Source organism: Mytilus californianus, unplaced genomic scaffold (genome assembly GCF_021869535.1).
Source record: "Mytilus californianus isolate M0D057914Y unplaced genomic scaffold, xbMytCali1.0.p SCAF_5, whole genome shotgun sequence".
Taxonomy (NCBI): Eukaryota; Metazoa; Mollusca; class Bivalvia; order Mytilida; family Mytilidae; genus Mytilus; species Mytilus californianus.
In genome coordinates, this window is record NW_026262701.1 from 66,302,642 (window position 1) to 66,326,526 (window position 23,885).

A 23,885-nucleotide genomic window follows, 5' to 3' on the forward strand; every position below is an offset into this window, starting at 1 on the left:
CTAATATGAGCTATGATGACGTTGGTAACCTGTAGAATCTGGTATCTCTTGGTAAGGACTTGAAAAAAAAATGCGGGTTTTATTTTCTTCATGACGATAAAAAAAAATTGACTGACTTTGATGAATCACATTAATTTTTCTAATAACGGTAACAGTAAATTATTTGAGACCTCTGACATCACGATAAGGATATTTTGACAAATCACGATAAATTTTTAATCATTTAGATGCTAACGATAGCCGAAAATGACCGTTTGACGCCTGACAGTAAAGGGCATTACCACCCTCCTGTAGAAAATAGTTTGATTTTGTTTTAATTTTCCCTTTTCCACTTTGAATGGGCTTAGTTTTTGGCAGTCAACTACACTTTAACATTGACAGCAGCAACCTGTGGATTCCTTTACATTTCTTGTTATATTAAATCTTGAAATTAGAATCATTGTCTTTCTTTTCAAGTATCAGATAAATGAGTTAAAATGTGTAAACATTTTTCAATGGTCAGTTATTTCGACATAGAAATTAGATCTTGCAGGTAAATTCTTTTTTTTTTACCACTCAATAAGATGAAAAAGTAAACCAAATCATATATTTTATAGAAAAGAAAGAAAAGCTCATAAATTCATCAGCAGTGTATGCCTTAATAAAAAGGAATATAAATAATTTATGACACAAATTCTACAGGAAATAAAGCCATTCAAATATGCCGCAAAAAATGGCAACCCTTAACAATGTCATCACATGCTAAATTTGGGTCTACCACTCTTGGAAATTTTGAAAAATAGGCAGGTATGTTCAGGTTTTAAGGTTAAGGATAAGTTTTACCAAACATATTAATTCTTATAACCAAGACTCTTTTCCAAATTGCTTTCATACTTACCGGTAGTAGAATTTATTTGTCATCATACTATCTTGACAACATACTCTACCTACCTCCATTTGAAATTCTAAATTTATGGAGGAGTTCTTGGACTTGCACAATTAACTGCTTAGCAGTCTTGTAACTTTTTTGACCATATGACCCTTAAAGTAAAAGAAAAAAACAGATTGACCAGTTAGTTTATCCTTGTACAAATGTAAGCTTGACATTGATTATGTGTGATTGATAAGAGCATTCACAATGAATACTGTTAACATAATTGCATTTGAATTTCCAAGAATGACAATAATTGCCACTGGATGATAAGCAACCAACAATCGATCAAGAATAAGGTAAATGAAGAGCAAAATGGTAAACACACAAATCATATTGTTCATTTGTATATATATACCGTACAAGATACAGGATATTGGCAATTTTATATAGTTGAAAAACCATATTTAGATTGATTGATGATTATGATCAGTCAGTGTTAAAGTGTAGTTGACTGCCAAAAACTAAGCCCATTCAAAGTGGAATAGGGAAAATTAAAACAAAATCAAACTATTTTCTACAGATATTTCTTGCTTTAAGTCCAGCAGCAAATGAAATGCATATTCAGGATGAAAACATGTGAATGATATATGAATATTTACCCTGGTTTGTACTAGACCCACAGGCTGTGCAGGTTTTTTTTAACATGCTAGTACACAAGGTAACAGTACGCAGGAAGACATGTCACCCTACCAAAACACATTATTCTGTCTCTGAGCCGATTTAGATTTAGGTTGAATCCAATAGGAAATACCTGTGCAGTTGAATTATTTTTGGAAAAGAATGATAATATCAATGGAAACAATGGTCATCTTTTCCCTCGGAGCTATCAAACCCTTTGATTTATTAAACAATTTGGTGAAATCATACCTGACCTTTTTAAATAGCCAGCTTTCTAGAAAAAAATGTTTGTTCTTTTTTTTTCAGTTAAAAGCTCAGATTTCTCAACTAGAGACTACAAACAGAGAGTTATTATTCAGAATAGACAGTATGGCAGAATCTGAAGAGCAAGTTCATGTAAGATATTCTATACAGGAATGTTACAAATTCCATGTTACAATAACTATTTGTAACTAATGTTTTGACAATTTTTGTTTAATCATGTATTAATATCTTTTGTAAATAAATGCATTTTTGTCACAGCTAGACAATAAGGTGTGCTGTTTCTCGAAGGGGCGGCAACAATGTGTCCAAATTGTGCTTAGGTTAGTTTAAGGGGTCTAAAGGGGATCCACTATTAGTAGGTTGATGATATTTGGTATGCATTTGTATAAAGCAATAGCTCATTTCATTTCTACAGAGACTTTTTTGGCCCTGCCCCCTCAGTCATGGTCTATTTACTTTGAAACTTTTGCTTATTTTAAATGTGAAAGTTTGTGAAAGAAAGACGAAAGATACCAGAGGGACATTCAAACTCATAAGACAAAAATAAACTGACAACGCCATGGCTAAAAAAGAAAAAGACTAACAGACTAACAATAGTACACAAAACACAACATAGAAAACTAAAGACTGAGCAAAAGAACCCCACCAAAACAGGGGGTGATCTCAGGTGCTCCAGAAGGGTAAGCAGATCCTGCTCCACATGTGGCACCCGTCTCACTGTCAATTTCTAGATGTAAGTCAAGATATGAGGCAGACTTAACTGTATCTGTTGTATCAATTATCTCAAGTTCGATGGGATAGATGCATTCAACATAGTAACCAAATTTTGAATTATTTAGTGAGAGAACATCTATATAGCTGAAAGTAAAGTTAAAGGATACTGCTAACTTCTTTTCTTTCTTCCTAAGAAGTTCCTGTATGAAGTCAGCCTCATATGAATAAAGGAACAAGTCGGCAAGAAGAGGGGCACTGTTGATTCCCATGGGAATGCCGATTGTTTGTTGACACGTCCTCCAAACACAACAAACAAATATGTTGTCAATCAAGAAATCAAGCATCTTGATAATGTCAGTTTCAGAAAATTTTTTGTTTGAATCAGAGCGATTTTTTACAAAGTAGGATTTATCCCTCCCTAAGACAAGATACTAGTATCTACGTTGGCCATTCTTTTTTATGAAACAAAGCATTACCAACTCTTTCAATTTGTCATTTAGTTTGGAATGGAATTGTGTAAAGTGTAGAAAAGTCAAATGTTATAATACTATTGCAAGATGAAAGAGTCTTAGATTGTATGTACTCTAAAAGATCTTTGGAATTTTTTAGCATCCACATCTGATTCACACCACCTCTAAAATAGGTAGTTTCACAATTACTTTGAAGCCCGGCTTTGAATGCTGATAAAATTGATGTTAATAATTTAGAAAGAGGTTTCGTTGAGCACTTGGAAGACCCAGCAATATACCATTGTTTGTAAGGACACTTATGTAGTTTAGGTATCCAATACAGTGATGGAAGATCCAGTTCTTCATCTTTGGTTGAAATTCCAAAGGAACATAGAACAGACTTATGATTATCCAGGATTTCCTCTTTAGTAAGTGTCGTGAGTGTATATGTTCAGTTTCCAAGTGAATTTTCAATACCTAATTCATTTATCAAGCAGTTTATGTAATGTGATTTACACATAAAAACGATGTTGTTTGGGGCTTTATATGCGGGGACAACAACATATTTGTCATGGAGGTAGGACAAGTCTTTTGCAACATTTGGGTCTTTAAAGATTGATGTAGCATTGGTATTAGATAGACCCATTCGGTTTCTTAATTCTGATTTGTATCAACGACCTCACAGCCTTAATCCATTCAGAAAGAGTATCTACGTCTTCTTTCTCGCGTTTAACCCATTGGCATTGCCTGGCATAATCCTCGACTGAATCCATCAGTATTTTGAAGTTGTGTTTCCAATTGATGGATTTAGGCTCAAGATATTTCTGGCCTTTGGATAACACATTTCACAGAGAAGTGTTATTGACAATGTTTAGGGTTAGTCAAGGATATTTGAGGGTGTGGATGGGGTTTACAGAATAAAGAATAATGGGCAAAATGTGCAGAATAAAGGGCAAAAAACCATAAAGAATAGAGAAAAATAGGCCTAAAAATTAAGAATAGAGAATAATGGGGTGCTTAAATATAAAGAATAGAGAATAACAGGCAAAATTTATAAAGAATAGAGAAAAATGGTCTAAAAAATTAAAGAATACAGAAATGAAGGACCCCCATCCTGACACTCATATTTGTTATTCAGTTGCATTCAGCATTTGCACACCTCATATCTTTGCATGTTTTTTTTAATTTTTATAAAAATGAGATGTGGTAAGATGGCCAATGAGACAACTATCCCTCAGAGTTAAAATGAATTGGTAGTAAGCAATTATAGTCCATTGTACAGCTTTCAACAATGAGAAAACCCCATACCGTTTATGTATGAGTTACTCATTACAACCTTTAGTAAACACTAAACAACCAAAACAGACTCAAACCATAAATTTATGGGACCAACAACACGACATTTAATCAATACATATAGATTTCAAATTTTGATAAATAAATTAATAAATAAATAAGCTAAATTGATCTCTAAAGCTGACAAATTTGTTCTGATTGAAAATAAACAGCCAGTTAAAGTTAGATTCAATGTTCTAAAATGTTCTTAATTCAGTGTTTTCGTTTAAGTTCAAGGACAACATAGTAAATAAGTTGTTGTGGTAATGTTAGATGTGCTTTAACCAGTATGAATAACAATATTATGGATAGAAATTATTGGATATGAGAACTTTAAGAGAACAGGATCATTGAGAGTATTAGGAAATCAATTTTGTGCCATGTGCAACTTACCCATAACTTGATTAAGAAAGACTACTGGTACTCTGTTTTTTTCTTGACATTAATCAGAAAATAATTTGTATATTTATCAGCAATTGGTTCATTTTCTCCTTGATCTTACTGCCTAATATTTTTTCTATATCATGGACAGAACCTGATACTCAAAAATATTAGGCTGCAACATAACCTATCAGTGCAGCAACGTAACATTCTCATAGTCAATCCGCATCAATTTATTGATGAAATGCATGCAATTTCATTCATACAACCGAACAACTGTCAAAATTTTTTGTACGCGAAAAAATAATCTTATGAACTAATTTTTTTTTTTTTTAACTGACTTCATCAGCTTAAATATCTTTATTTCAGTCTCTAAAGAAGGAGATAGAAAGTCTTAAAAAGAGAATTAAAGAACTGGAAGAAGAGCTAAAATCAATTAAAGAAAAAGAAAAAAATACTATAGATCCAACTGAATATTTAGCTGAAATAGAGGAATTGAAAAAGAAAAATTGTGTATTGACACATGAAGTCAGGGCAAAAACTCAAAAAATTATTGAATTAGATTTCCGATTGGATAAGATGGAGAGAGAATTGGACGAAAATCCAGAAGATGCTGACAAAATAACATTGATTGAAAATTTGAGAATAAAAATTACGCAAATGCAAGCAGAAAGATCTGCTGGTACAGAAAGAGAGCGATATTTTGAGAAATTAATAAAAGAGTTGCAAGCGGAAATTGAACAGCTTAGAGAGGGAGTTTCAGTTTGTGAAGTAACAAAACACAGATTGTATGCGGACTACAAGAAATTGTTGGAAGAGTACAACAAGCTACGTGAAAAATATGTTGTAGACAGTCAGCACAAAACATTTCAGGATTTCGTTCAGTTAAAAAGACAGCTAAATCATGTAAAAACTGAAAATGACGACTTAAAACAAGTCGCAAGATCAGTTTCTGGTGGCAGTCTTCCAACATTAAAATCATCTGAAAATGGTGTTACCAAAAAACGAAACTCAGGTTCACATAAAAAACAACAGTTAAAGACATTAAAGGAATGAAAGTTCTATTTAGCTGCATTTGGTATAGTGATACTTGGTTTTAATTGTCACTGGCATGATGATTGCATAAATTGGCATGCACAGCCATTTATCTATTTTAAACAGATGAAAAAAATGTTTCTGCCTTGTAAGGTTATTCATTTAAGAAATGATTCATTACAGCCTTAACTTGATAGGACTTTTTTAAATGGGTATGAATAAAAAGTGATTTCAAGTAAATATCATTAAGACATAAACCTCGAAATCAAAGTAAACATAAAAAAAGACATAAAAAAGTCAACATATATAGTCTTCAATGCTGGAAAATTGTTCAAACCAAATGTCATACTGTAAATTATCTGATTTCTGCTAATTTTGAGGAACAGAAAAGCCCTAAAATGCATCACCTCCTTCAACCTTTTTTTGATATTAGATCTCTGATATATTATACCAAGACAAAAACTAAAAAGATTTGCAGATATTATTCAGCAAATATAATACTTATCATGTTGCTTCCAAATGCATCATTCTTCTGGGGAAAACAGGTTGAATAGGGTCCTTTTTATTCAACATGTTAACATGTTTGATAGTTTTTATTCATCATATTTTGCACACCAAATCATTTTAAAATATGCAAGCATAGGATAATTTTTTTTATTTTGAAATTCATTATTAGTTTTATGTTCTCTTCTGTAGGTAGCCCCCACTCCATGTTTGACCCTATATTAACATTATATCATTATAGTTCTATGCATTTACATGCAGTGTATTTAGTCTGTTTTATGTTGCATTACAATTGATGGCTAGTCTAACTGTCATATTTAAAGTGTTCATTTTAGTGTAGATAGCAGAAAATTAAGGTTTGTATGTAGTTGAATAGAAGTAAAATGATCTTAGGGGGAAATAAATATATCATATCATATAAAAGAGAGGTGAAAGATACCAATGGAACATTCAAAGAGCCAAAGAAAAAGTGAATGTTGAAAGAGGTGCAAAAATATTTGTTTTAAGATAATAGTGAACATGAGTTAAAGTTCTTTTGCTTCCGGATATCATAATGCTACAATACTTTACCTGGATCCCATCAGATATAAAATTAATGTCTTTAATGTTTTGATATGAGATAAAGTTACCTCAAAGAAAGTAAACCATAGTTTAATCACTTTCAGCAATAAGATTATATTTGAAATTTCCTCTATTATTGAATGCATTTTGAAATTTCTGGGAATAATGGATTCCTATTCAATTTTAGCACAATGTTCCATACCACAATAGGAAGGTTGGGGGTTATAGAAGCTGTTTAGGAATTAGAGGCCAAAAAGGACCTAACAAAAACAATTATTTGTCTGGTTCACAGACAATAACTTGAGTATAACTATAGATCTGTATTAAATTTAAGCACAAGGTTCCATTCCACAATAGGAAGGTTTGGATTTATTTTGGGGGTTATTGTTGTAGCTGTTTAGTAATAAAGGACCAAAAAGTGATCAAAACAAGCATTTTTCATGGTTCAGGACACTAATTTGTGTATTTGAGTATGGATTTCTATAAAATTTTACTACAAGGTTCCATACTTCAAAAGGAAAGTTGGGATTAATTTTAGGGGTCATGGTCCAAACTGTTTAATAATAAGGGCCGAAAAGGGGCAAAAAAACTAGGATTTTCTGATTTCTGGACAATAACTTGGAGTATAAGTCTATTTATTGCTATTTAATTGTGCCACAAGGTGTTATACCATAAATTAAAGTTTGGGATTGATTTTAGGGGTTATGACCCTATTGGTTTAGTTAAAAGGGGCCAAAACCAATACTTTGTATAAATTGCTTATTTTTTTAGGCAAATTTGAATGGGATTTAATTCAAAAGTACTTAATTCTTGGGAGTCTTTAATGTGCTGAATCTAATTGGGTATTTAATATTTGGATTTTAGGGTCTGTTTTTGAAATGATTCATATTAAGGTCCAAAGGGTCCAAAATTAAACTTTGTTTGATTTCTTTAAAAATTAAATTCTTGGTGTACCTTGATATGCTAATCTTATTGTGTATTTAGATTTTTTAAGTTTGAGGCCTGTCTTCAAATTGGTCCACAATAAGGTTCAAAGGGTCCAAAATACAACTTTTTTTTTATTTAAAAAAAAATTGAATTCTTGGTGTTCTTTGATATGCTGAATCTAAGCGTGTATTTAGATTTTTTATTTGGGGCATGGTGGGCCCACATTAAGGTCCAAAGGGTCCAAAATTAAACTTTTTTTTATTTAAAAAAAATAAGGATGGTTGGGGTTCTTTGATATGCTGAATCCAACCATGTATTTAGAATTTGAATATTGGACGATAATTGGTAAATGTCCAATTTTAAAATTATTTAAGAACTTATACCACATTCATTCTGTGTCAGAAACTATGCTTTTATAACATATTTGCTCAGAATCTAAATTCAGAGATGTTATTGCACAATTAACAGAAATTTTAAGTTGAGTCATAGTTGAAAATAGATATAACATCATATCTAATCTTAGAGAACTATTTTTGTGGTTTACATCACTGGTTCATGGAAAAAAAATTGGTTCACAGACAATAAATTTAGTAGAAGTGTATGGATGTGTAAGAAATTTTAGCACAAGGTTCCATACCACAATAGGAGGGTTGGGATATTAAATAGTTAATCAAGCTCTACATTTATAGATTTATTATAGAAATTTTAAATTGAGTCATAGTTTAAAATAGATTTGCTGATTCAGATATATTAATTGTGGTGATAATTGTGTATGCATTGTGTTTTATTTAAAGATTGTTAACATGTTTGAATATTTTCTTATGGTTGAAAATTCCCTTGGAAATTAAAAGAGACATTTGTCCATCTGTTGAAGTGGAAGTGTAGGTAAGTGAAGTTTTTAGATACAATTGTGCCATACATTATGTTATGTTACATCTTAATAAAAAAAATGTTATTTTTAGATAATAATCTATTTGTATTAAAGGATATATATATTGAAATTTTGTGTTTCCTAAGTGTTGTTGATGATAAGCTCTGTAGGACGGTATAAATATAGTTTGAAATTTACTGTTCATTACTAGATATTTTGAAGATAATTACAGATAAGTTTAAAAGATTTTTTAAAGACATTGTATTAATGATAAATGATATTTTGGAAATTATTTTTTTCTTTTCTTTGGTAAATTGTTTGTAGAATATTGTTGGTTTGTATGTTATTCTGTATAAACTAATTTTCTGAATGCTATATATATTTTTATGCCCCCACCGTAGCGGAGGGGGCATTAAGTCTTACCCTTGTCCGTCTGTACGTCCGTACGTCCCAAAATTGGTTTCCGTTCTCTAACTTTAGTTTGCCTCAACCAAATACTATGAAACTTATACACAATGCGGATTACCACAAAACACAGATCAAGTTTGAATTTGGGTGGCGTCACTTTTACCGATCTAGAGTTATGCCCCTTTACAAATGGAAAAATTGCTGAATTTTTCGTTTCCGTTCTCTAACTTTAGTTTGCCTCAAACAAATATTATTAAACTTTTACACCATAATTATTACCACTAAACACAGATCAAGTTTGAATGTTGGTGACTTGCACTTTTGCCGTTCTAGAGTAATGCCTCTTTACAAATGGAAAAATTACTGAATTTTTCGTTTCTGTTCTCTAACTTTAGTTTGCCTTAACCAAACGTTTGAAACTTATGCACAATGCTGATTACCACAAAACACAGATCAAGGGTGAATTTTAGTGGTGTCACTTTTACCGTTCTAGAGTTGTGCCCCTTTACAAATGGAAAAATGCTAAATTTTTCGTTTCCGTTCTCTAACTTAAGATTGCCTCAACCAAATGTTATGAAACTTATTACCACAAAACTCAGATCAAGTACAAATTTGGGTAGTGTCACTTTTACTGTTCTTGAGTTATGTCCCTTTATAATGTTATATGCATGCGGGGGCATCATCTGTGTCCCATGGACACATTCACCCATTTTTTTATTTTTTTTTATGAAGCGAACTCCTTTAAAAACTAAGCTTATATGGTCTGTTAATAAACATGTTTTTAGATTTTTGATTTTGGGCCCAGTTTTCAAGTTGATCAAAATCTGAGTCCAAAATTAAACTGTGTTTGATATCAACATAAATTGAATATATGTGGGGTTCTTTGAAATGCTTAATCTAAACCTGTATTTAAAAATTTGATTTTTGGGCCCAGTTTTCAAGTTGATCCAAATCAGGGTCCAAAATTAAACTTTTTTTGATTTCATCAAAAATTGAATTCTTGGGGTTCTTTAATATGCTGATTCTAACCATGTACTTATATTTTGGATATAAACTATAACCTGGTGTCAAAAAATAAATATACCAACAATTTATTTCAACGTGCTAGCTTCCAGCAACCTGTATTCCTTGTAAGGAAATTTAACAGATGAATTATAAAATAATATCCCTCTGATCCAAAATTCAAATTGATGTAGTAAAAAGAACCAACAGGTGTGCACTCCTACTAATTCCTAAAACTACAAAAAAAAGAAAGAAACTGATTGTTTTCTATGTACTACTGTCTTGGAAGGTTGCTATGGTAACATGATAAGCACATTCATGATATTCACTAATGTCTAAATGATCTGAGTTGGTAATGTCAAAGTTATGTTCTTTTAGTCTGTTTTTACTTTATTGTCTCTCAAAAAATCCAATCCTAAAATAGCTTTTGCATGTAGCGTTTCAAAAATTCTGAATTTCTGGTTATTTTTGTATTGTCCAAAAGAAAGTTGTAGCACTATTTCACCGATTATTGCATGTACTTCTCCACAGACACCTATTGCACTACTGATTGTTGACTTCTGTATCGCTGTAGTGGTGTTTAGACGATATAATTGATGTTGACTGATACAGCTAAAAGATGCTCCGCTGTCAACTAAACATCTCACTTGAAGGTTCTCTAGTCCAATTTCGACAAAGTTCCTCTCCATGGTTGTTGTAAACTGGAAACTTGTGGTTCCTGGTATTACACTGGAAAGCTTGGCACATCTGTCTTTTTGGCAGCACCATCCTTTTGAAATTCTTTTTCTTCCCATGATATTTCTATTCCAATTACCAAACTGAAACTAAAAGGAATTTTTGTCAATATCTTGTTTATGTCAATACTCTATCTTAATGTACTCTTAATATTTAATTAATTACGCTATTAAAATCTCTCCTGAACTGAACGTTTACTTCTGTAATGTTTTGCACAAACAAATTTTATAAAATTACAGATTCACACCAAGAATCAACATACATCTATACTTTTCACTAAAAAATATTAAAGTGTAATATAATAAGCAAGATGTACTTATCTTTTAGTTGTGTGTTGTTGAATCTGCAACTTGTCTCTGCTGTTACTGGTTCTCTCTTCCTCTCATTGTCTCTCCTGCTGTTGTCTCAATTTTGAAAATTTAAGTTTTAGATAATTTTGAATGAATTTTGCCAACCTACATTCTAGCTATGCAGTTTCAGAATCTTATTTGTATCGTGCCCAGGGTCAAACTCCACCATATCTGTCACCAAGGTCCAGAGCACTGTTAGAAAAGGGGGAGCTAACTCGTATGTGCCGGAACCAAGGGACAGGGGGTCAGTCTATCACTAGACTTAATGTTCTGATAGGCATAGCTAAAACGCAAGGAAGGTTTTCATAATTTAATTAACGATAACAATTTAGATGAATGATGATAACAATCAATTAGTAAACAATGCCAAATAATAATAATAATTAAAGTACAAAGTATCAAAACTTAATATCAAATCCAAAGTAAAACTATTTCTCCTTACAATGTAAAATGTAAAATAAATGCCAAAACTACTAAATCATAAAATGAACTTAATCTCAAAATCAAAATGTAAAAGTCTCAAAAATAAAAGATTCTCAAAAGTATTTTCCAAAGTTAAATTATGAGTCAGAGATAAATTTTGTCTCAACACTACACTGTCAACTGGTAGACTGGTAGACAGTCTTATAGGTCCAGTATCATGACGTGAGTAGTGAGAGGTTGCGCTTCCGAAACACTGACTGTTTTCTAAAAAAATATCAAAAAATAAAAGGTGAGTCAAAAATAAACATTTTTGTCTAAACACTACAAAGTCAACTGGTAGACTGATCAACAGTCTTACAGATCCAGTATAGTAGACTTTAGCAGTGCAAGTTTAGGTTTCCGAAAGGTGACTGCTTTTCCAAAATTTTACAACGCTATTTATACTAAAACCAAAAACTAATGAATAAGACTTGACATGTCAATAGTACTCTCATTAGCAAAAATAGACTTTAATTAACAAAGCCTAATCCTATAATGTTTTGATAAAATCTTAAACTTTCCAAGTGACATATGCTAATTACAATTAATATTTCAAATCAAAGTGCTTTGAGCAAACTGTGACATTTCGAGTATGCCACAGGATAGGTAAAATTAATTAAACAAATTAATTAAAAATTTTACAAAATACAAACTTAAAATTTTCTTTCTAAAAGATAAAACATATTTTTTATCCAAAATAACACTAACACAAATATAAGCCAAATAACACACCATGACATATTCCCCCCTACTCGTATATGTTTGTCCCCAAACATGATATAAACATTCACATTAGTAACACCTATAAAAATCTGAATACACTCTGTACAAACTATAACCTGGTGTCAAAAAATAAATATACCAACAATTTATTTCAACGTGCTAGCTTCCAGCAACCTGTATTCCTTGTAAGGAAATTTAACAGATGAATTATAAAATAATATCCCTCTGATCCAAAATTCAAATTGATGTAGTAAAAAGAACCAACAGGTGTGCACTCCTACTAATTCCTAAAACTACAAAAAAAAGAAAGAAACTGATTGTTTTCTATGTACTACTGTCTTGGAAGGTTGCTATGGTAACATGATAAGCACATTCATGATATTCACTAATGTCTAAATGATCTGAGTTGGTAATGTCAAAGTTATGTTCTTTTAGTCTGTTTTTACTTTATTGTCTCTCAAAAAATCCAATCCTAAAATAGCTTTTGCATGTAGCGTTTCAAAAATTCTGAATTTCTGGTTATTTTTGTATTGTCCAAAAGAAAGTTGTAGCACTATTTCACCGATTATTGCATGTACTTCTCCACAGACACCTATTGCACTACTGATTGTTGACTTCTGTATCGCTGTAGTGGTGTTTAGACGATATAATTGATGTTGACTGATACAGCTAAAAGATGCTCCGCTGTCAACTAAACATCTCACTTGAAGGTTCTCTAGTCCAATTTCGACAAAGTTCCTCTCCATGGTTGTTGTAAACTGGAAACTTGTGGTTCCTGGTATTACACTGGAAAGCTTGGCACATCTGTCTTTTTGGCAGCACCATCCTTTTGAAATTCTTTTTCTTCCCATGATATTTCTATTCCAATTACCAAACTGAAACTAAAAGGAATTTTTGTCAATATCTTGTTTATGTCAATACTCTATCTTAATGTACTCTTAATATTTAATTAATTACGCTATTAAAATCTCTCCTGAACTGAACGTTTACTTCTGTAATGTTTTGCACAAACAAATTTTATAAAATTACAGATTCACACCAAGAATCAACATACATCTATACTTTTCACTAAAAAATATTAAAGTGTAATATAATAAGCAAGATGTACTTATCTTTTAGTTGTGTGTTGTTGAATCTGCAACTTGTCTCTGCTGTTACTGGTTCTCTCTTCCTCTCATTGTCTCTCCTGCTGTTGTCTCAATTTTGAAAATTTAAGTTTTAGATAATTTTGAATGAATTTTGCCAACCTACATTCTAGCTATGCAGTTTCAGAATCTTATTTGTATCGTGCCCAGGGTCAAACTCCACCATATCTGTCACCAAGGTCCAGAGCACTGTTAGAAAAGGGGGAGCTAACTCGTATGTGCCGGAACCAAGGGACAGGGGGTCAGTCTATCACTAGACTTAATGTTCTGATAGGCATAGCTAAAACGCAAGGAAGGTTTTCATAATTTAATTAACGATAACAATTTAGATGAATGATGATAACAATCAATTAGTAAACAATGCCAAATAATAATAATAATTAAAGTACAAAGTATCAAAACTTAATATCAAATCCAAAGTAAAACTATTTCTCCTTACAATGTAAAATGTAAAATAAATGCCAAAACTACTAAATCATAAAATGAACTTAATCTCAAAATCAAAATGTAAAAGTCTCAAAAATAAAAGATTCTCAAAAGTATTTTCCAAAGTTAAATTATGAGTCAGAGATAAATTTTGTCTCAACACTACACTGTCAACTGGTAGACTGGTAGACAGTCTTATAGGTCCAGTATCATGACGTGAGTAGTGAGAGGTTGCGCTTCCGAAACACTGACTGTTTTCTAAAAAAATATCAAAAAATAAAAGGTGAGTCAAAAATAAACATTTTTGTCTAAACACTACAAAGTCAACTGGTAGACTGATCAACAGTCTTACAGATCCAGTATAGTAGACTTTAGCAGTGCAAGTTTAGGTTTCCGAAAGGTGACTGCTTTTCCAAAATTTTACAACGCTATTTATACTAAAACCAAAAACTAATGAATAAGACTTGACATGTCAATAGTACTCTCATTAGCAAAAATAGACTTTAATTAACAAAGCCTAATCCTATAATGTTTTGATAAAATCTTAAACTTTCCAAGTGACATATGCTAATTACAATTAATATTTCAAATCAAAGTGCTTTGAGCAAACTGTGACATTTCGAGTATGCCACAGGATAGGTAAAATTAATTAAACAAATTAATTAAAAATTTTACAAAATACAAACTTAAAATTTTCTTTCTAAAAGATAAAACATATTTTTTATCCAAAATAACACTAACACAAATATAAGCCAAATAACACACCATGACATATTCCCCCCTACTCGTATATGTTTGTCCCCAAACATGATATAAACATTCACATTAGTAACACCTATAAAAATCTGAATACACTCTGTACAAACTATAACCTGGTGTCAAAAAATAAATATACCAACAATTTATTTCAACGTGCTAGCTTCCAGCAACCTGTATTCCTTGTAAGGAAATTTAACAGATGAATTATAAAATAATATCCCTCTGATCCAAAATTCAAATTGATGTAGTAAAAAGAACCAACAGGTGTGCACTCCTACTAATTCCTAAAACTACAAAAAAAAGAAAGAAACTGATTGTTTTCTATGTACTACTGTCTTGGAAGGTTGCTATGGTAACATGATAAGCACATTCATGATATTCACTAATGTCTAAATGATCTGAGTTGGTAATGTCAAAGTTATGTTCTTTTAGTCTGTTTTTACTTTATTGTCTCTCAAAAAATCCAATCCTAAAATAGCTTTTGCATGTAGCGTTTCAAAAATTCTGAATTTCTGGTTATTTTTGTATTGTCCAAAAGAAAGTTGTAGCACTATTTCACCGATTATTGCATGTACTTCTCCACAGACACCTATTGCACTACTGATTGTTGACTTCTGTATCGCTGTAGTGGTGTTTAGACGATATAATTGATGTTGACTGATACAGCTAAAAGATGCTCCGCTGTCAACTAAACATCTCACTTGAAGGTTCTCTAGTCCAATTTCGACAAAGTTCCTCTCCATGGTTGTTGTAAACTGGAAACTTGTGGTTCCTGGTATTACACTGGAAAGCTTGGCACATCTGTCTTTTTGGCAGCACCATCCTTTTGAAATTCTTTTTCTTCCCATGATATTTCTATTCCAATTACCAAACTGAAACTAAAAGGAATTTTTGTCAATATCTTGTTTATGTCAATACTCTATCTTAATGTACTCTTAATATTTAATTAATTACGCTATTAAAATCTCTCCTGAACTGAACGTTTACTTCTGTAATGTTTTGCACAAACAAATTTTATAAAATTACAGATTCACACCAAGAATCAACATACATCTATACTTTTCACTAAAAAATATTAAAGTGTAATATAATAAGCAAGATGTACTTATCTTTTAGTTGTGTGTTGTTGAATCTGCAACTTGTCTCTGCTGTTACTGGTTCTCTCTTCCTCTCATTGTCTCTCCTGCTGTTGTCTCAATTTTGAAAATTTAAGTTTTAGATAATTTTGAATGAATTTTGCCAACCTACATTCTAGCTATGCAGTTTCAGAATCTTATTTGTATCGTGCCCAGGGTCAAACTCCACCATATCTGTCACCAAGGTCCAGAGCACTGTTAGAAAAGGGGGAGCTAACTCGTATGTGCCGGAACCAAGGGACAGGGGGTCAGTCTATCACTAGACTTAATGTTCTGATAGGCATAGCTAAAACGCAAGGAAGGTTTTCATAATTTAATTAACGATAACAATTTAGATGAATGATGATAACAATCAATTAGTAAACAATGCCAAATAATAATAATAATTAAAGTACAAAGTATCAAAACTTAATATCAAATCCAAAGTAAAACTATTTCTCCTTACAATGTAAAATGTAAAATAAATGCCAAAACTACTAAATCATAAAATGAACTTAATCTCAAAATCAAAATGTAAAAGTCTCAAAAATAAAAGATTCTCAAAAGTATTTTCCAAGGTTAAATTATGAGTCAGAGATAAATTTTGTCTCAACACTACACTGTCAACTGGTAGACTGGTAGACAGTCTTATAGGTCCAGTATCATGACGTGAGTAGTGAGAGGTTGCGCTTCCGAAACACTGACTGTTTTCTAAAAAAATATCAAAAAATAAAAGGTGAGTCAAAAATAAACATTTTTGTCTAAACACTACAAAGTCAACTGGTAGACTGATCAACAGTCTTACAGATCCAGTATAGTAGACTTTAGCAGTGCAAGTTTAGGTTTCCGAAAGGTGACTGCTTTTCCAAAATTTTACAACGCTATTTATACTAAAACCAAAAACTAATGAATAAGACTTGACATGTCAATAGTACTCTCATTAGCAAAAATAGACTTTAATTAACAAAGCCTAATCCTATAATGTTTTGATAAAATCTTAAACTTTCCAAGTGACATATGCTAATTACAATTAATATTTCAAATCAAAGTGCTTTGAGCAAACTGTGACATTTCGAGTATGCCACAGGATAGGTAAAATTAATTAAACAAATTAATTAAAAATTTTACAAAATACAAACTTAAAATTTACTTTCTAAAAGATAAAACATATTTTTTATCCAAAATAACACTAACACAAATATAAGCCAAATATCACACCATGACAATTGCCCCAACTGTTCAGGGTTTGACCTCTGCGGTCGTTTCAAGCTCCGTCCAGCGGAGCATTTTATTTGCCATGGCATAGTCAGTTTGTTTTCGATTTATGAGTGAATATCCCAATGTGTCTTTCGCCTCCCTTTTGGAACAAATGATAATAGGTCAATATTATTATGACTCAATAATACATAATACTTGATATACAATTGCATTACTTCAATGCATCTCATTTCATGGAGATTATTCAGTCTTCTTTCCTAAGTCATGGCCAATTGACCTTAAGATTATTATTCTAAATAGAAAATGTTTTATACGTTAGACCTGTTGAATGAAGCTATCTGGTTTGCTATATCAGCTCAAATGGACTTCTTAATTTTAAAAGGCTTAGTCCCTTGGTCACAGTCCATTGATTTTTAAATTACGGTATATGTTTTATCAATGTTATGATGAAATTATTATTTTTGGCAGGAAAATTTTTTAGAAATACATTGTAAATGATAACCACTCCACAGTACATCAATATTCATTAGTCCATTAGCAGGAGACATGTGCAGGCTCCTCTTTATGTTAAGGACATATTCCCTGGATGCATTACAAAAGAGCTGTCGTTGGAAAGGTTTAAAAAAAATCCACTGAACAGTTAGAAGAATTGCCGTCTTTGTATAGATGGTTGAATACTTCTGTTTTTGATTATGTGCATAGGGATAATTACTTGATAGCAAATGACACATGAATTTTGTTAGCTTTTTAATTGTTTATGAGTGATATTTTTGGTGAATATAATAGACCATATGTAAAATTACTTCACAGTAGTCTCCTTTCCTTTGAAACCATTGTAATCAAACTTGACTGTCTGTAATCAGCGGCGGATTTAGGGGGCAGTCCCCCACCCCCTTATGGAGCTTCATATATGACTATAAATGTATAGACTTTTTACAAGTATCACTCAAAAATGTTTGCTTAACAGGGCCCCATCCTTTTTTTTTATATTTTTTTATATTCTGGATCCGCACGTGGTAATGATCCCTTAAGGAATTCCCTCATGCTGACATTTGCATTGGATGTTGGTCAGTTTATTCAATGTCCTTTAGATACTATTGGCATTATTCATCAACTCACTAAACACTTATATTTTTCAAGAAATTATGTTATTCATATAATTAAATAGATATTTAAAGCTAAAACCTATTTACTTATTGTATGTCTGTCTCAAAGATTGTTATCTATAGAAAAATACATTTGAAAATATATGACAGAAATCTATAATTCTTCAATATGTATATATATATATATATAATCCAAAAGTGAGTGCTATATGATAATTTATAGACTTTTGTTAAAAATTAAAATATTCAAAATGTGTATGCCTCATCTGTAAATTATACAAATATAGTGCAGTTCTTTAATGTGCAAAGAGTGTTGCACTCTTTCTAGATGATGCATCAGATTTAACATCTCCATTTTAATTGGATGTGGCTGCGTATTTATACATTCCAACAGTCAATCTGATACCTGTTCAGCATTGGATAGGAAAAACTAGTCCATGTGACCATAATGAACTGACTAAATGAACATAAGAGTCCACACACTGTATTTGGTTCTCTCTTTATTGGTGCTTTTGTATGCTTGATGTCACAATTGAATTTGCAATATCAGCAGAATCTCTTAAATGATAATAGTACCAGTTCTTGGAAAAAAATTCAGTCATGATTTGTTAAATTCTATGACTATCCTCCCGAATGCACAGGTGTTCCATAACTGGTTCAATTGGGATAATTAAGGTGTTATTTTGGATATATTATTTTTTTCAACCTTTTTAGATTTTGATTTCTAATACTAGTATTTGGTTTTGAGGACAAGTGATGCGAAACAAATGTTTGTAATGTGCATTTGGTGATTTTAATATTTGTATCTTATAATCACTCGGTCATAGTCATAGCTGGCTGAATTCAAGTGTGTGAAGATTTTATTGACCAGTGATTTCAAACTTGAATGATATTACATGTCATCGGTAATGATATTTAATTCACAGAATCAAAGGTTATACTTTTGATCCACAGAATTTGATTGTCTTTATTACTTTAAAACTTTACGAGCTATCCAATTGTGTATGAAGCAATATTCCAGTAGTGCTATATATGGAGTATATATCTCCTATTTTTTATACGATATTTTACAGCTTGTATTTCCTGTCATGATTCCAAGGCCTTGATAGAGGGTTGCTGCTTTCAAGGAAGCTATTAATCCAAGGGTTTCAAGTGGTTAAGTTGAAGTCATCTCTCTGAATATTTTACGGACGCCATCACGTGTTGATGGACAAACACACTTCACCAAATTAGATAAGTAACACGACGGGTGCCACATGCTTACCCTTTCGGAGCACCTGAGATCACTCGGGTTTTTTGGTTGGGTTCTTGTCGCTCAGTTTTTACTTTTTATACGACCGCAAAAAAATTTTACGGTCATATATTGGTATGACGTTGGCGTCGTCTTCGTCGTCGTCCGAAGACACATTGGTTTTCGCACTCTAACTTTAGTTTAAGTGAATGGATCTCTATGAAATTTTACCATAAGGTTCAATACCACAAAAGGAAGGTTGGGATTGATTTTGGGGGTTATGGTACCAACAGTTAAGGAATTGGGGGCCAAAAATAAGCATTTTTGTAACTTCCAGACATAACTTGTGTGTTAGTGTATGGATCTCTCTGACATTGTACCACAAGGTTCCATATCACAAAGGGAATGGTGGGATTGATTTTGGGGGTAATTGTCTCAAAATTTTAGGAATTAGGGGCCAAAAAAGGGGCAAAAAACAAGCATTTTTCCAGTTTCATGACAATAACTTGTGTGTAAGTGTATGGATCTTTCTGAAATTGTACTACAAGGTTCCATATCACAAAGGAAAAGCTTGAATTGAGTTTGGGGGTAATTGCCCAAAACGTTTAGGAATAAGGGGCCAAAAATAAGCATTTTTCTAGTTTCCAGACAATAACTTGTGTTCAAGTGTATGGATCTCTCTGAAATTGTACTGCAAGGTACCATACCATAAAAGGAAGGCTGGGATTGATTTTGGGGGTAATTGCCTCAAAATTTTAGGAATTAGGGGCCAAAAAGGGGCAAAAAACAAGCATTTTTCTAGTTTCAGGACAATAGGCCCAAAAACACAGTTATTTCGTAGTGCATTTCTTTTAGACAATAAATTCAAATTAAAAAAATCACACCGCCTCTATCTCAAAAAGATTTTTACAGTGAAGTGTACTACTATTGATACAAATAATATCAAAATTATAGAAACTTCTACCAGCTCTAACTCAAAATATTGACAATTCTGTCTTAAGGGGGCTAAAATTCAGTTTGACAGCTTCAGACATTCTAATTTTGGACCTTTTTTAACTGGACCAAATCACTACTTAACATAAAAATTTAGCATCCAAATTTTTTTCAACATGTAATTTCATCCCCTTACTTAATATTTCATGCATAAAATATCAAGAAATAAATTGGGAAAGTGTATCAAAAAAAATGCAAGTCATACACTGTTCACACTAGGGACTATATTCGTAGGCCATTTTAATATTGAAATTTGGATGTTTATTTTTGACGTTTAAATCAAATATTTTCAACTGTCAAGATTTTGGCCTAAAAAATTTAAATATTGCAAAAATTTGCTTTTTAAATACTCTTGAATATAATGTAATAAGTATTAAAAGCAACGGAACACTCATTTGATTTATCAGATCTATTACAGCTATTCAAATGTCAAATTTATATGAGCCTGTGCCTGAAAATAAAGATTTTGGAATTAAGGGAAGCCTTACATAAACATGCATTTTTTTCAACCAAGTTGAAGTTTTTGAAGTTTTTTAACCATACATTATTCTTCCATATATATTAAATGTACTTTAAATGTAAAGAAAAGTTACAAAAAGCATACCACATTAGTATAAAATGGTCTTAGGCCATGTAAGACTAAGAATTATTTAGAGTCGATTTAGGCCGTAGCCCATATTTACATATAAAAATGCACACAGAGGCTATAAGAAATGGAAATTTGTTACTTTTTGCTCATTTCTATGCTGGGATGCATGATACAAGAAGTCTAATTGCAAAAGGACTCTTGAATTCAACTTTTTTTTGCAGACATTATGGTCTGATGACCAGTTTTTCACTTTTCAATGGAAAATTTGCATGTAGTTTTAGTCTCAACTGGCATATATTTGAACCACTTACTATCCTAAAGAAGAAAATTATGGTAGCATATGAAATGAAGAGGGTGTACTGATCATTGTAAAGTGTTTTTTTTACAGATTTAGTGAAATATTTGTGATGGACTACAGATTTTATGTACAAAGCTCTTCACATTTCACATACATCAAACAGGCCGTTTAACCAGGGAAATAAATACAAATATTCTGCACATTTTTTCTGTGATAATCTACTTTTCTTTAGATTCAGAGTTCACAAATAGTTAATTAAATTTGATTTAAGCATAGAAACACAAATATCAGGAACATTAAAAGCTGTCAGATAGAAAGTCAGCATGGCTCTTAGGCATAAAATAGAAACTGCTTTCAAATGCTTATTGTAGCCGTATAATGGCAAAATGGGACATTTTAACAGAATTTCTGTCAAACAAAGATGTAAATCCTTTACTTTTATTGAGTTTGACAAATTGAAACCAGCAAACCATTCAGGAAAGTTGCCAAAGTACAGAATCTACATTTACGGAATTCATCTCTTAGGCCAGAGAACACAGTTATTTCGTAGTGCATTTCTTTTAGACAATAAATTCAAATTAAAAAAATCGCACCTGCTCTATCTCAAAAAGATTTTTACAGTGTAGTGTACTACTATTGATACAAATAATATCAAAGTTATAGAAATTTCTACCAGCTCTAACTCAAAATATTGACAATTCTGTGTAAAGAGGGCTAAAATTCAGTTTGAAAGCTTCAGACATTCTAATTTTTGACCTTTTTCAACTGGACCAAATCACTATTTAACATAAAAATTCAGCACCCAAATTTTTTTCAACATGTAATTTCATCCCCTTACTTAATATTACATGCATAAAATATCAAGAAATAAATTGGGAAAGTGTATTAAAAAAAATGCAAGTTATACACTGTTCACACTAGGGACTATATTCATAGACAACGAAAACCAAAGGACGATAACTGTGTCCTTGGACCTAATAGGATAGAAAGACTTGACCAATTTTAATAAAACTTTGCATGACCTAAGCTTAGGAAATTATAAGATAGTTGGCAAAGTTTCATGGCCATAGAATCTATATTATAGAAACTAGGGCCATTTTAATATTTAAATTTGGATGTTTATTTTTGACGTTTAAATCAAATACTTTCAACTGTCAAGATTTTGGCCTAAAAAATTTAAATATTGCAAAAATTTGCTTTTTAAATACTCTTGAATATAATGTAATAAGTATTAAAAGCAACGGAACACTCATTTGATTTATCAGATCTATTACAGCTATTCAAATGTCAAATTTATATGAGCCTGTGCCTGAAAATAGAGATTTTGGAATTAAGGGAAGCCTTACATAAACATGCATTTTTTTCAACCAAGTTGAAGTTTTTGAAGTTTTTTAACCAAACATTATTCTTCCATATATATTAAATGTACTTTAAATGTACAGAAAAGTTACAAAAAGCATACCACATTAGTATAAAATGGTCTTAGGCCATGTAAGACTGAGAATTATTTAGAGTCGATTTAGGCTGTAGCCCATATTTACATATAAAAATGCACACAGAGGCTATAAGAAATGGAAATTTGTTACTTTTTGCTCATTTCTATGCTGAGATGTCATGATACAAGAAGTCTAATTGCAAAAGGACTCTTGAATTCAACTTTTTTTTGCAGACAGAATGGTCTGATGACCAGTTTTTCACTTTTCAATGGAAAACTTGCCTGTAGTTTTAGTCGCAATTGGCATATATTTGAACCACTTACTATCCTAAAGAAAAAAATTATGGTAGCATATGAAATAAATAGGGTGTACTAATCATTGTAAAGTGGTTTTTTTTACAGATTTAGTGAAATATTTGTGATGGACTACAGATTTTATGTACAAAGCTCTTCACATTTCACATACATCAAACAGGCCATTTAACCAGGGAAATAAATACAAATATTCTGCACATTTTTTCTGTGATAATCTACTTTTTTTTAGATTCAGAGTTCACAAATGGTTAATTAAATTTGATTTAAGCATAGAAACACAAATATCAGGAACATAAAAAGCTGTCAGATACAAAGTCAGCATGGCTCTTAGGCATAAAATAGAAACTGCTTTAAAATGCTTATTGTAGCCGTATAATGGGAAAATGGGACATTTTAACAGAATTTCTGTCAAACAAAGATGTAAATCCTTTACTTTTATTGAGTTTGACAAATTGAAACCAGCAAACCATGCAGGAAAGTTGCCAAAGTACAGAATCTACATTTACGGAATTCATCTAATAGGATAGAAAGACTTGACCAATTTTAATAAAACTTTGCATGACCTAAGCTTAGGAAATTATACGATAGTTGGCAAAGTGTCATGGCCATAGAATCTATATTATAGAAACTAGGGCCATTTTAATATTGAAATTTGAATGTTTATTTTTGACGTTTAAATCTAATATTTTCAACTGTCAAGATTTTGGCCTAAAAAATTTAAATATTGCAAAAATTTGCTTTTTAAATACTCTTGAATATAATGTAATAAGTATTAAAAGCAACGGAACACTCATTTGATTTATTAGATCTATTACAGCTATTCAAATGTCAAATTTATATGAGCCTGTGCCTGAAAATAGAGATTTTTGAATTAAGGGAAGCCTTACATAAATATGCATTTTTTTTTCAACCAAGTTGAAGTTTTTGAAGTTTTTTAACCATACATTATTCTTCCATATATATTAAATGTACTTTAAATGTAAAGAAAAGTTACAAAAACCAT

At 31.5% G+C, this 23,885-nt stretch overlaps 1 protein-coding gene across 2 annotated transcripts in view; it reads left to right on the forward strand.

The window, feature by feature from the left end:
* LOC127701326 (uncharacterized protein MCAP_0864-like) overlaps nucleotides 1-18,275 on the forward strand; it is a 46,047-nt gene extending 27,772 nt beyond the window's left edge. Inside the window, exons 4-6 of one of the 2 annotated variants that reach the window (XR_007981980.1) lie at nucleotides 1,838-1,927; nucleotides 5,044-11,140; nucleotides 15,796-18,275. Coding sequence is in view for 1 of the 2 variants with exons in the window: in XM_052205216.1 (XP_052061176.1) it covers nucleotides 1,838-1,927; nucleotides 5,044-5,730 (777 nt within the window). In the remaining variant the exon portion in view is untranslated. Of the gene's footprint in view, nucleotides 1-1,837; nucleotides 1,928-5,043 lie in introns of both variants that reach the window. The other variant, XM_052205216.1, reaches the window with a different exon arrangement.
* The last annotated feature ends 5,610 nt before the right edge of the window (nucleotides 18,276-23,885 follow it).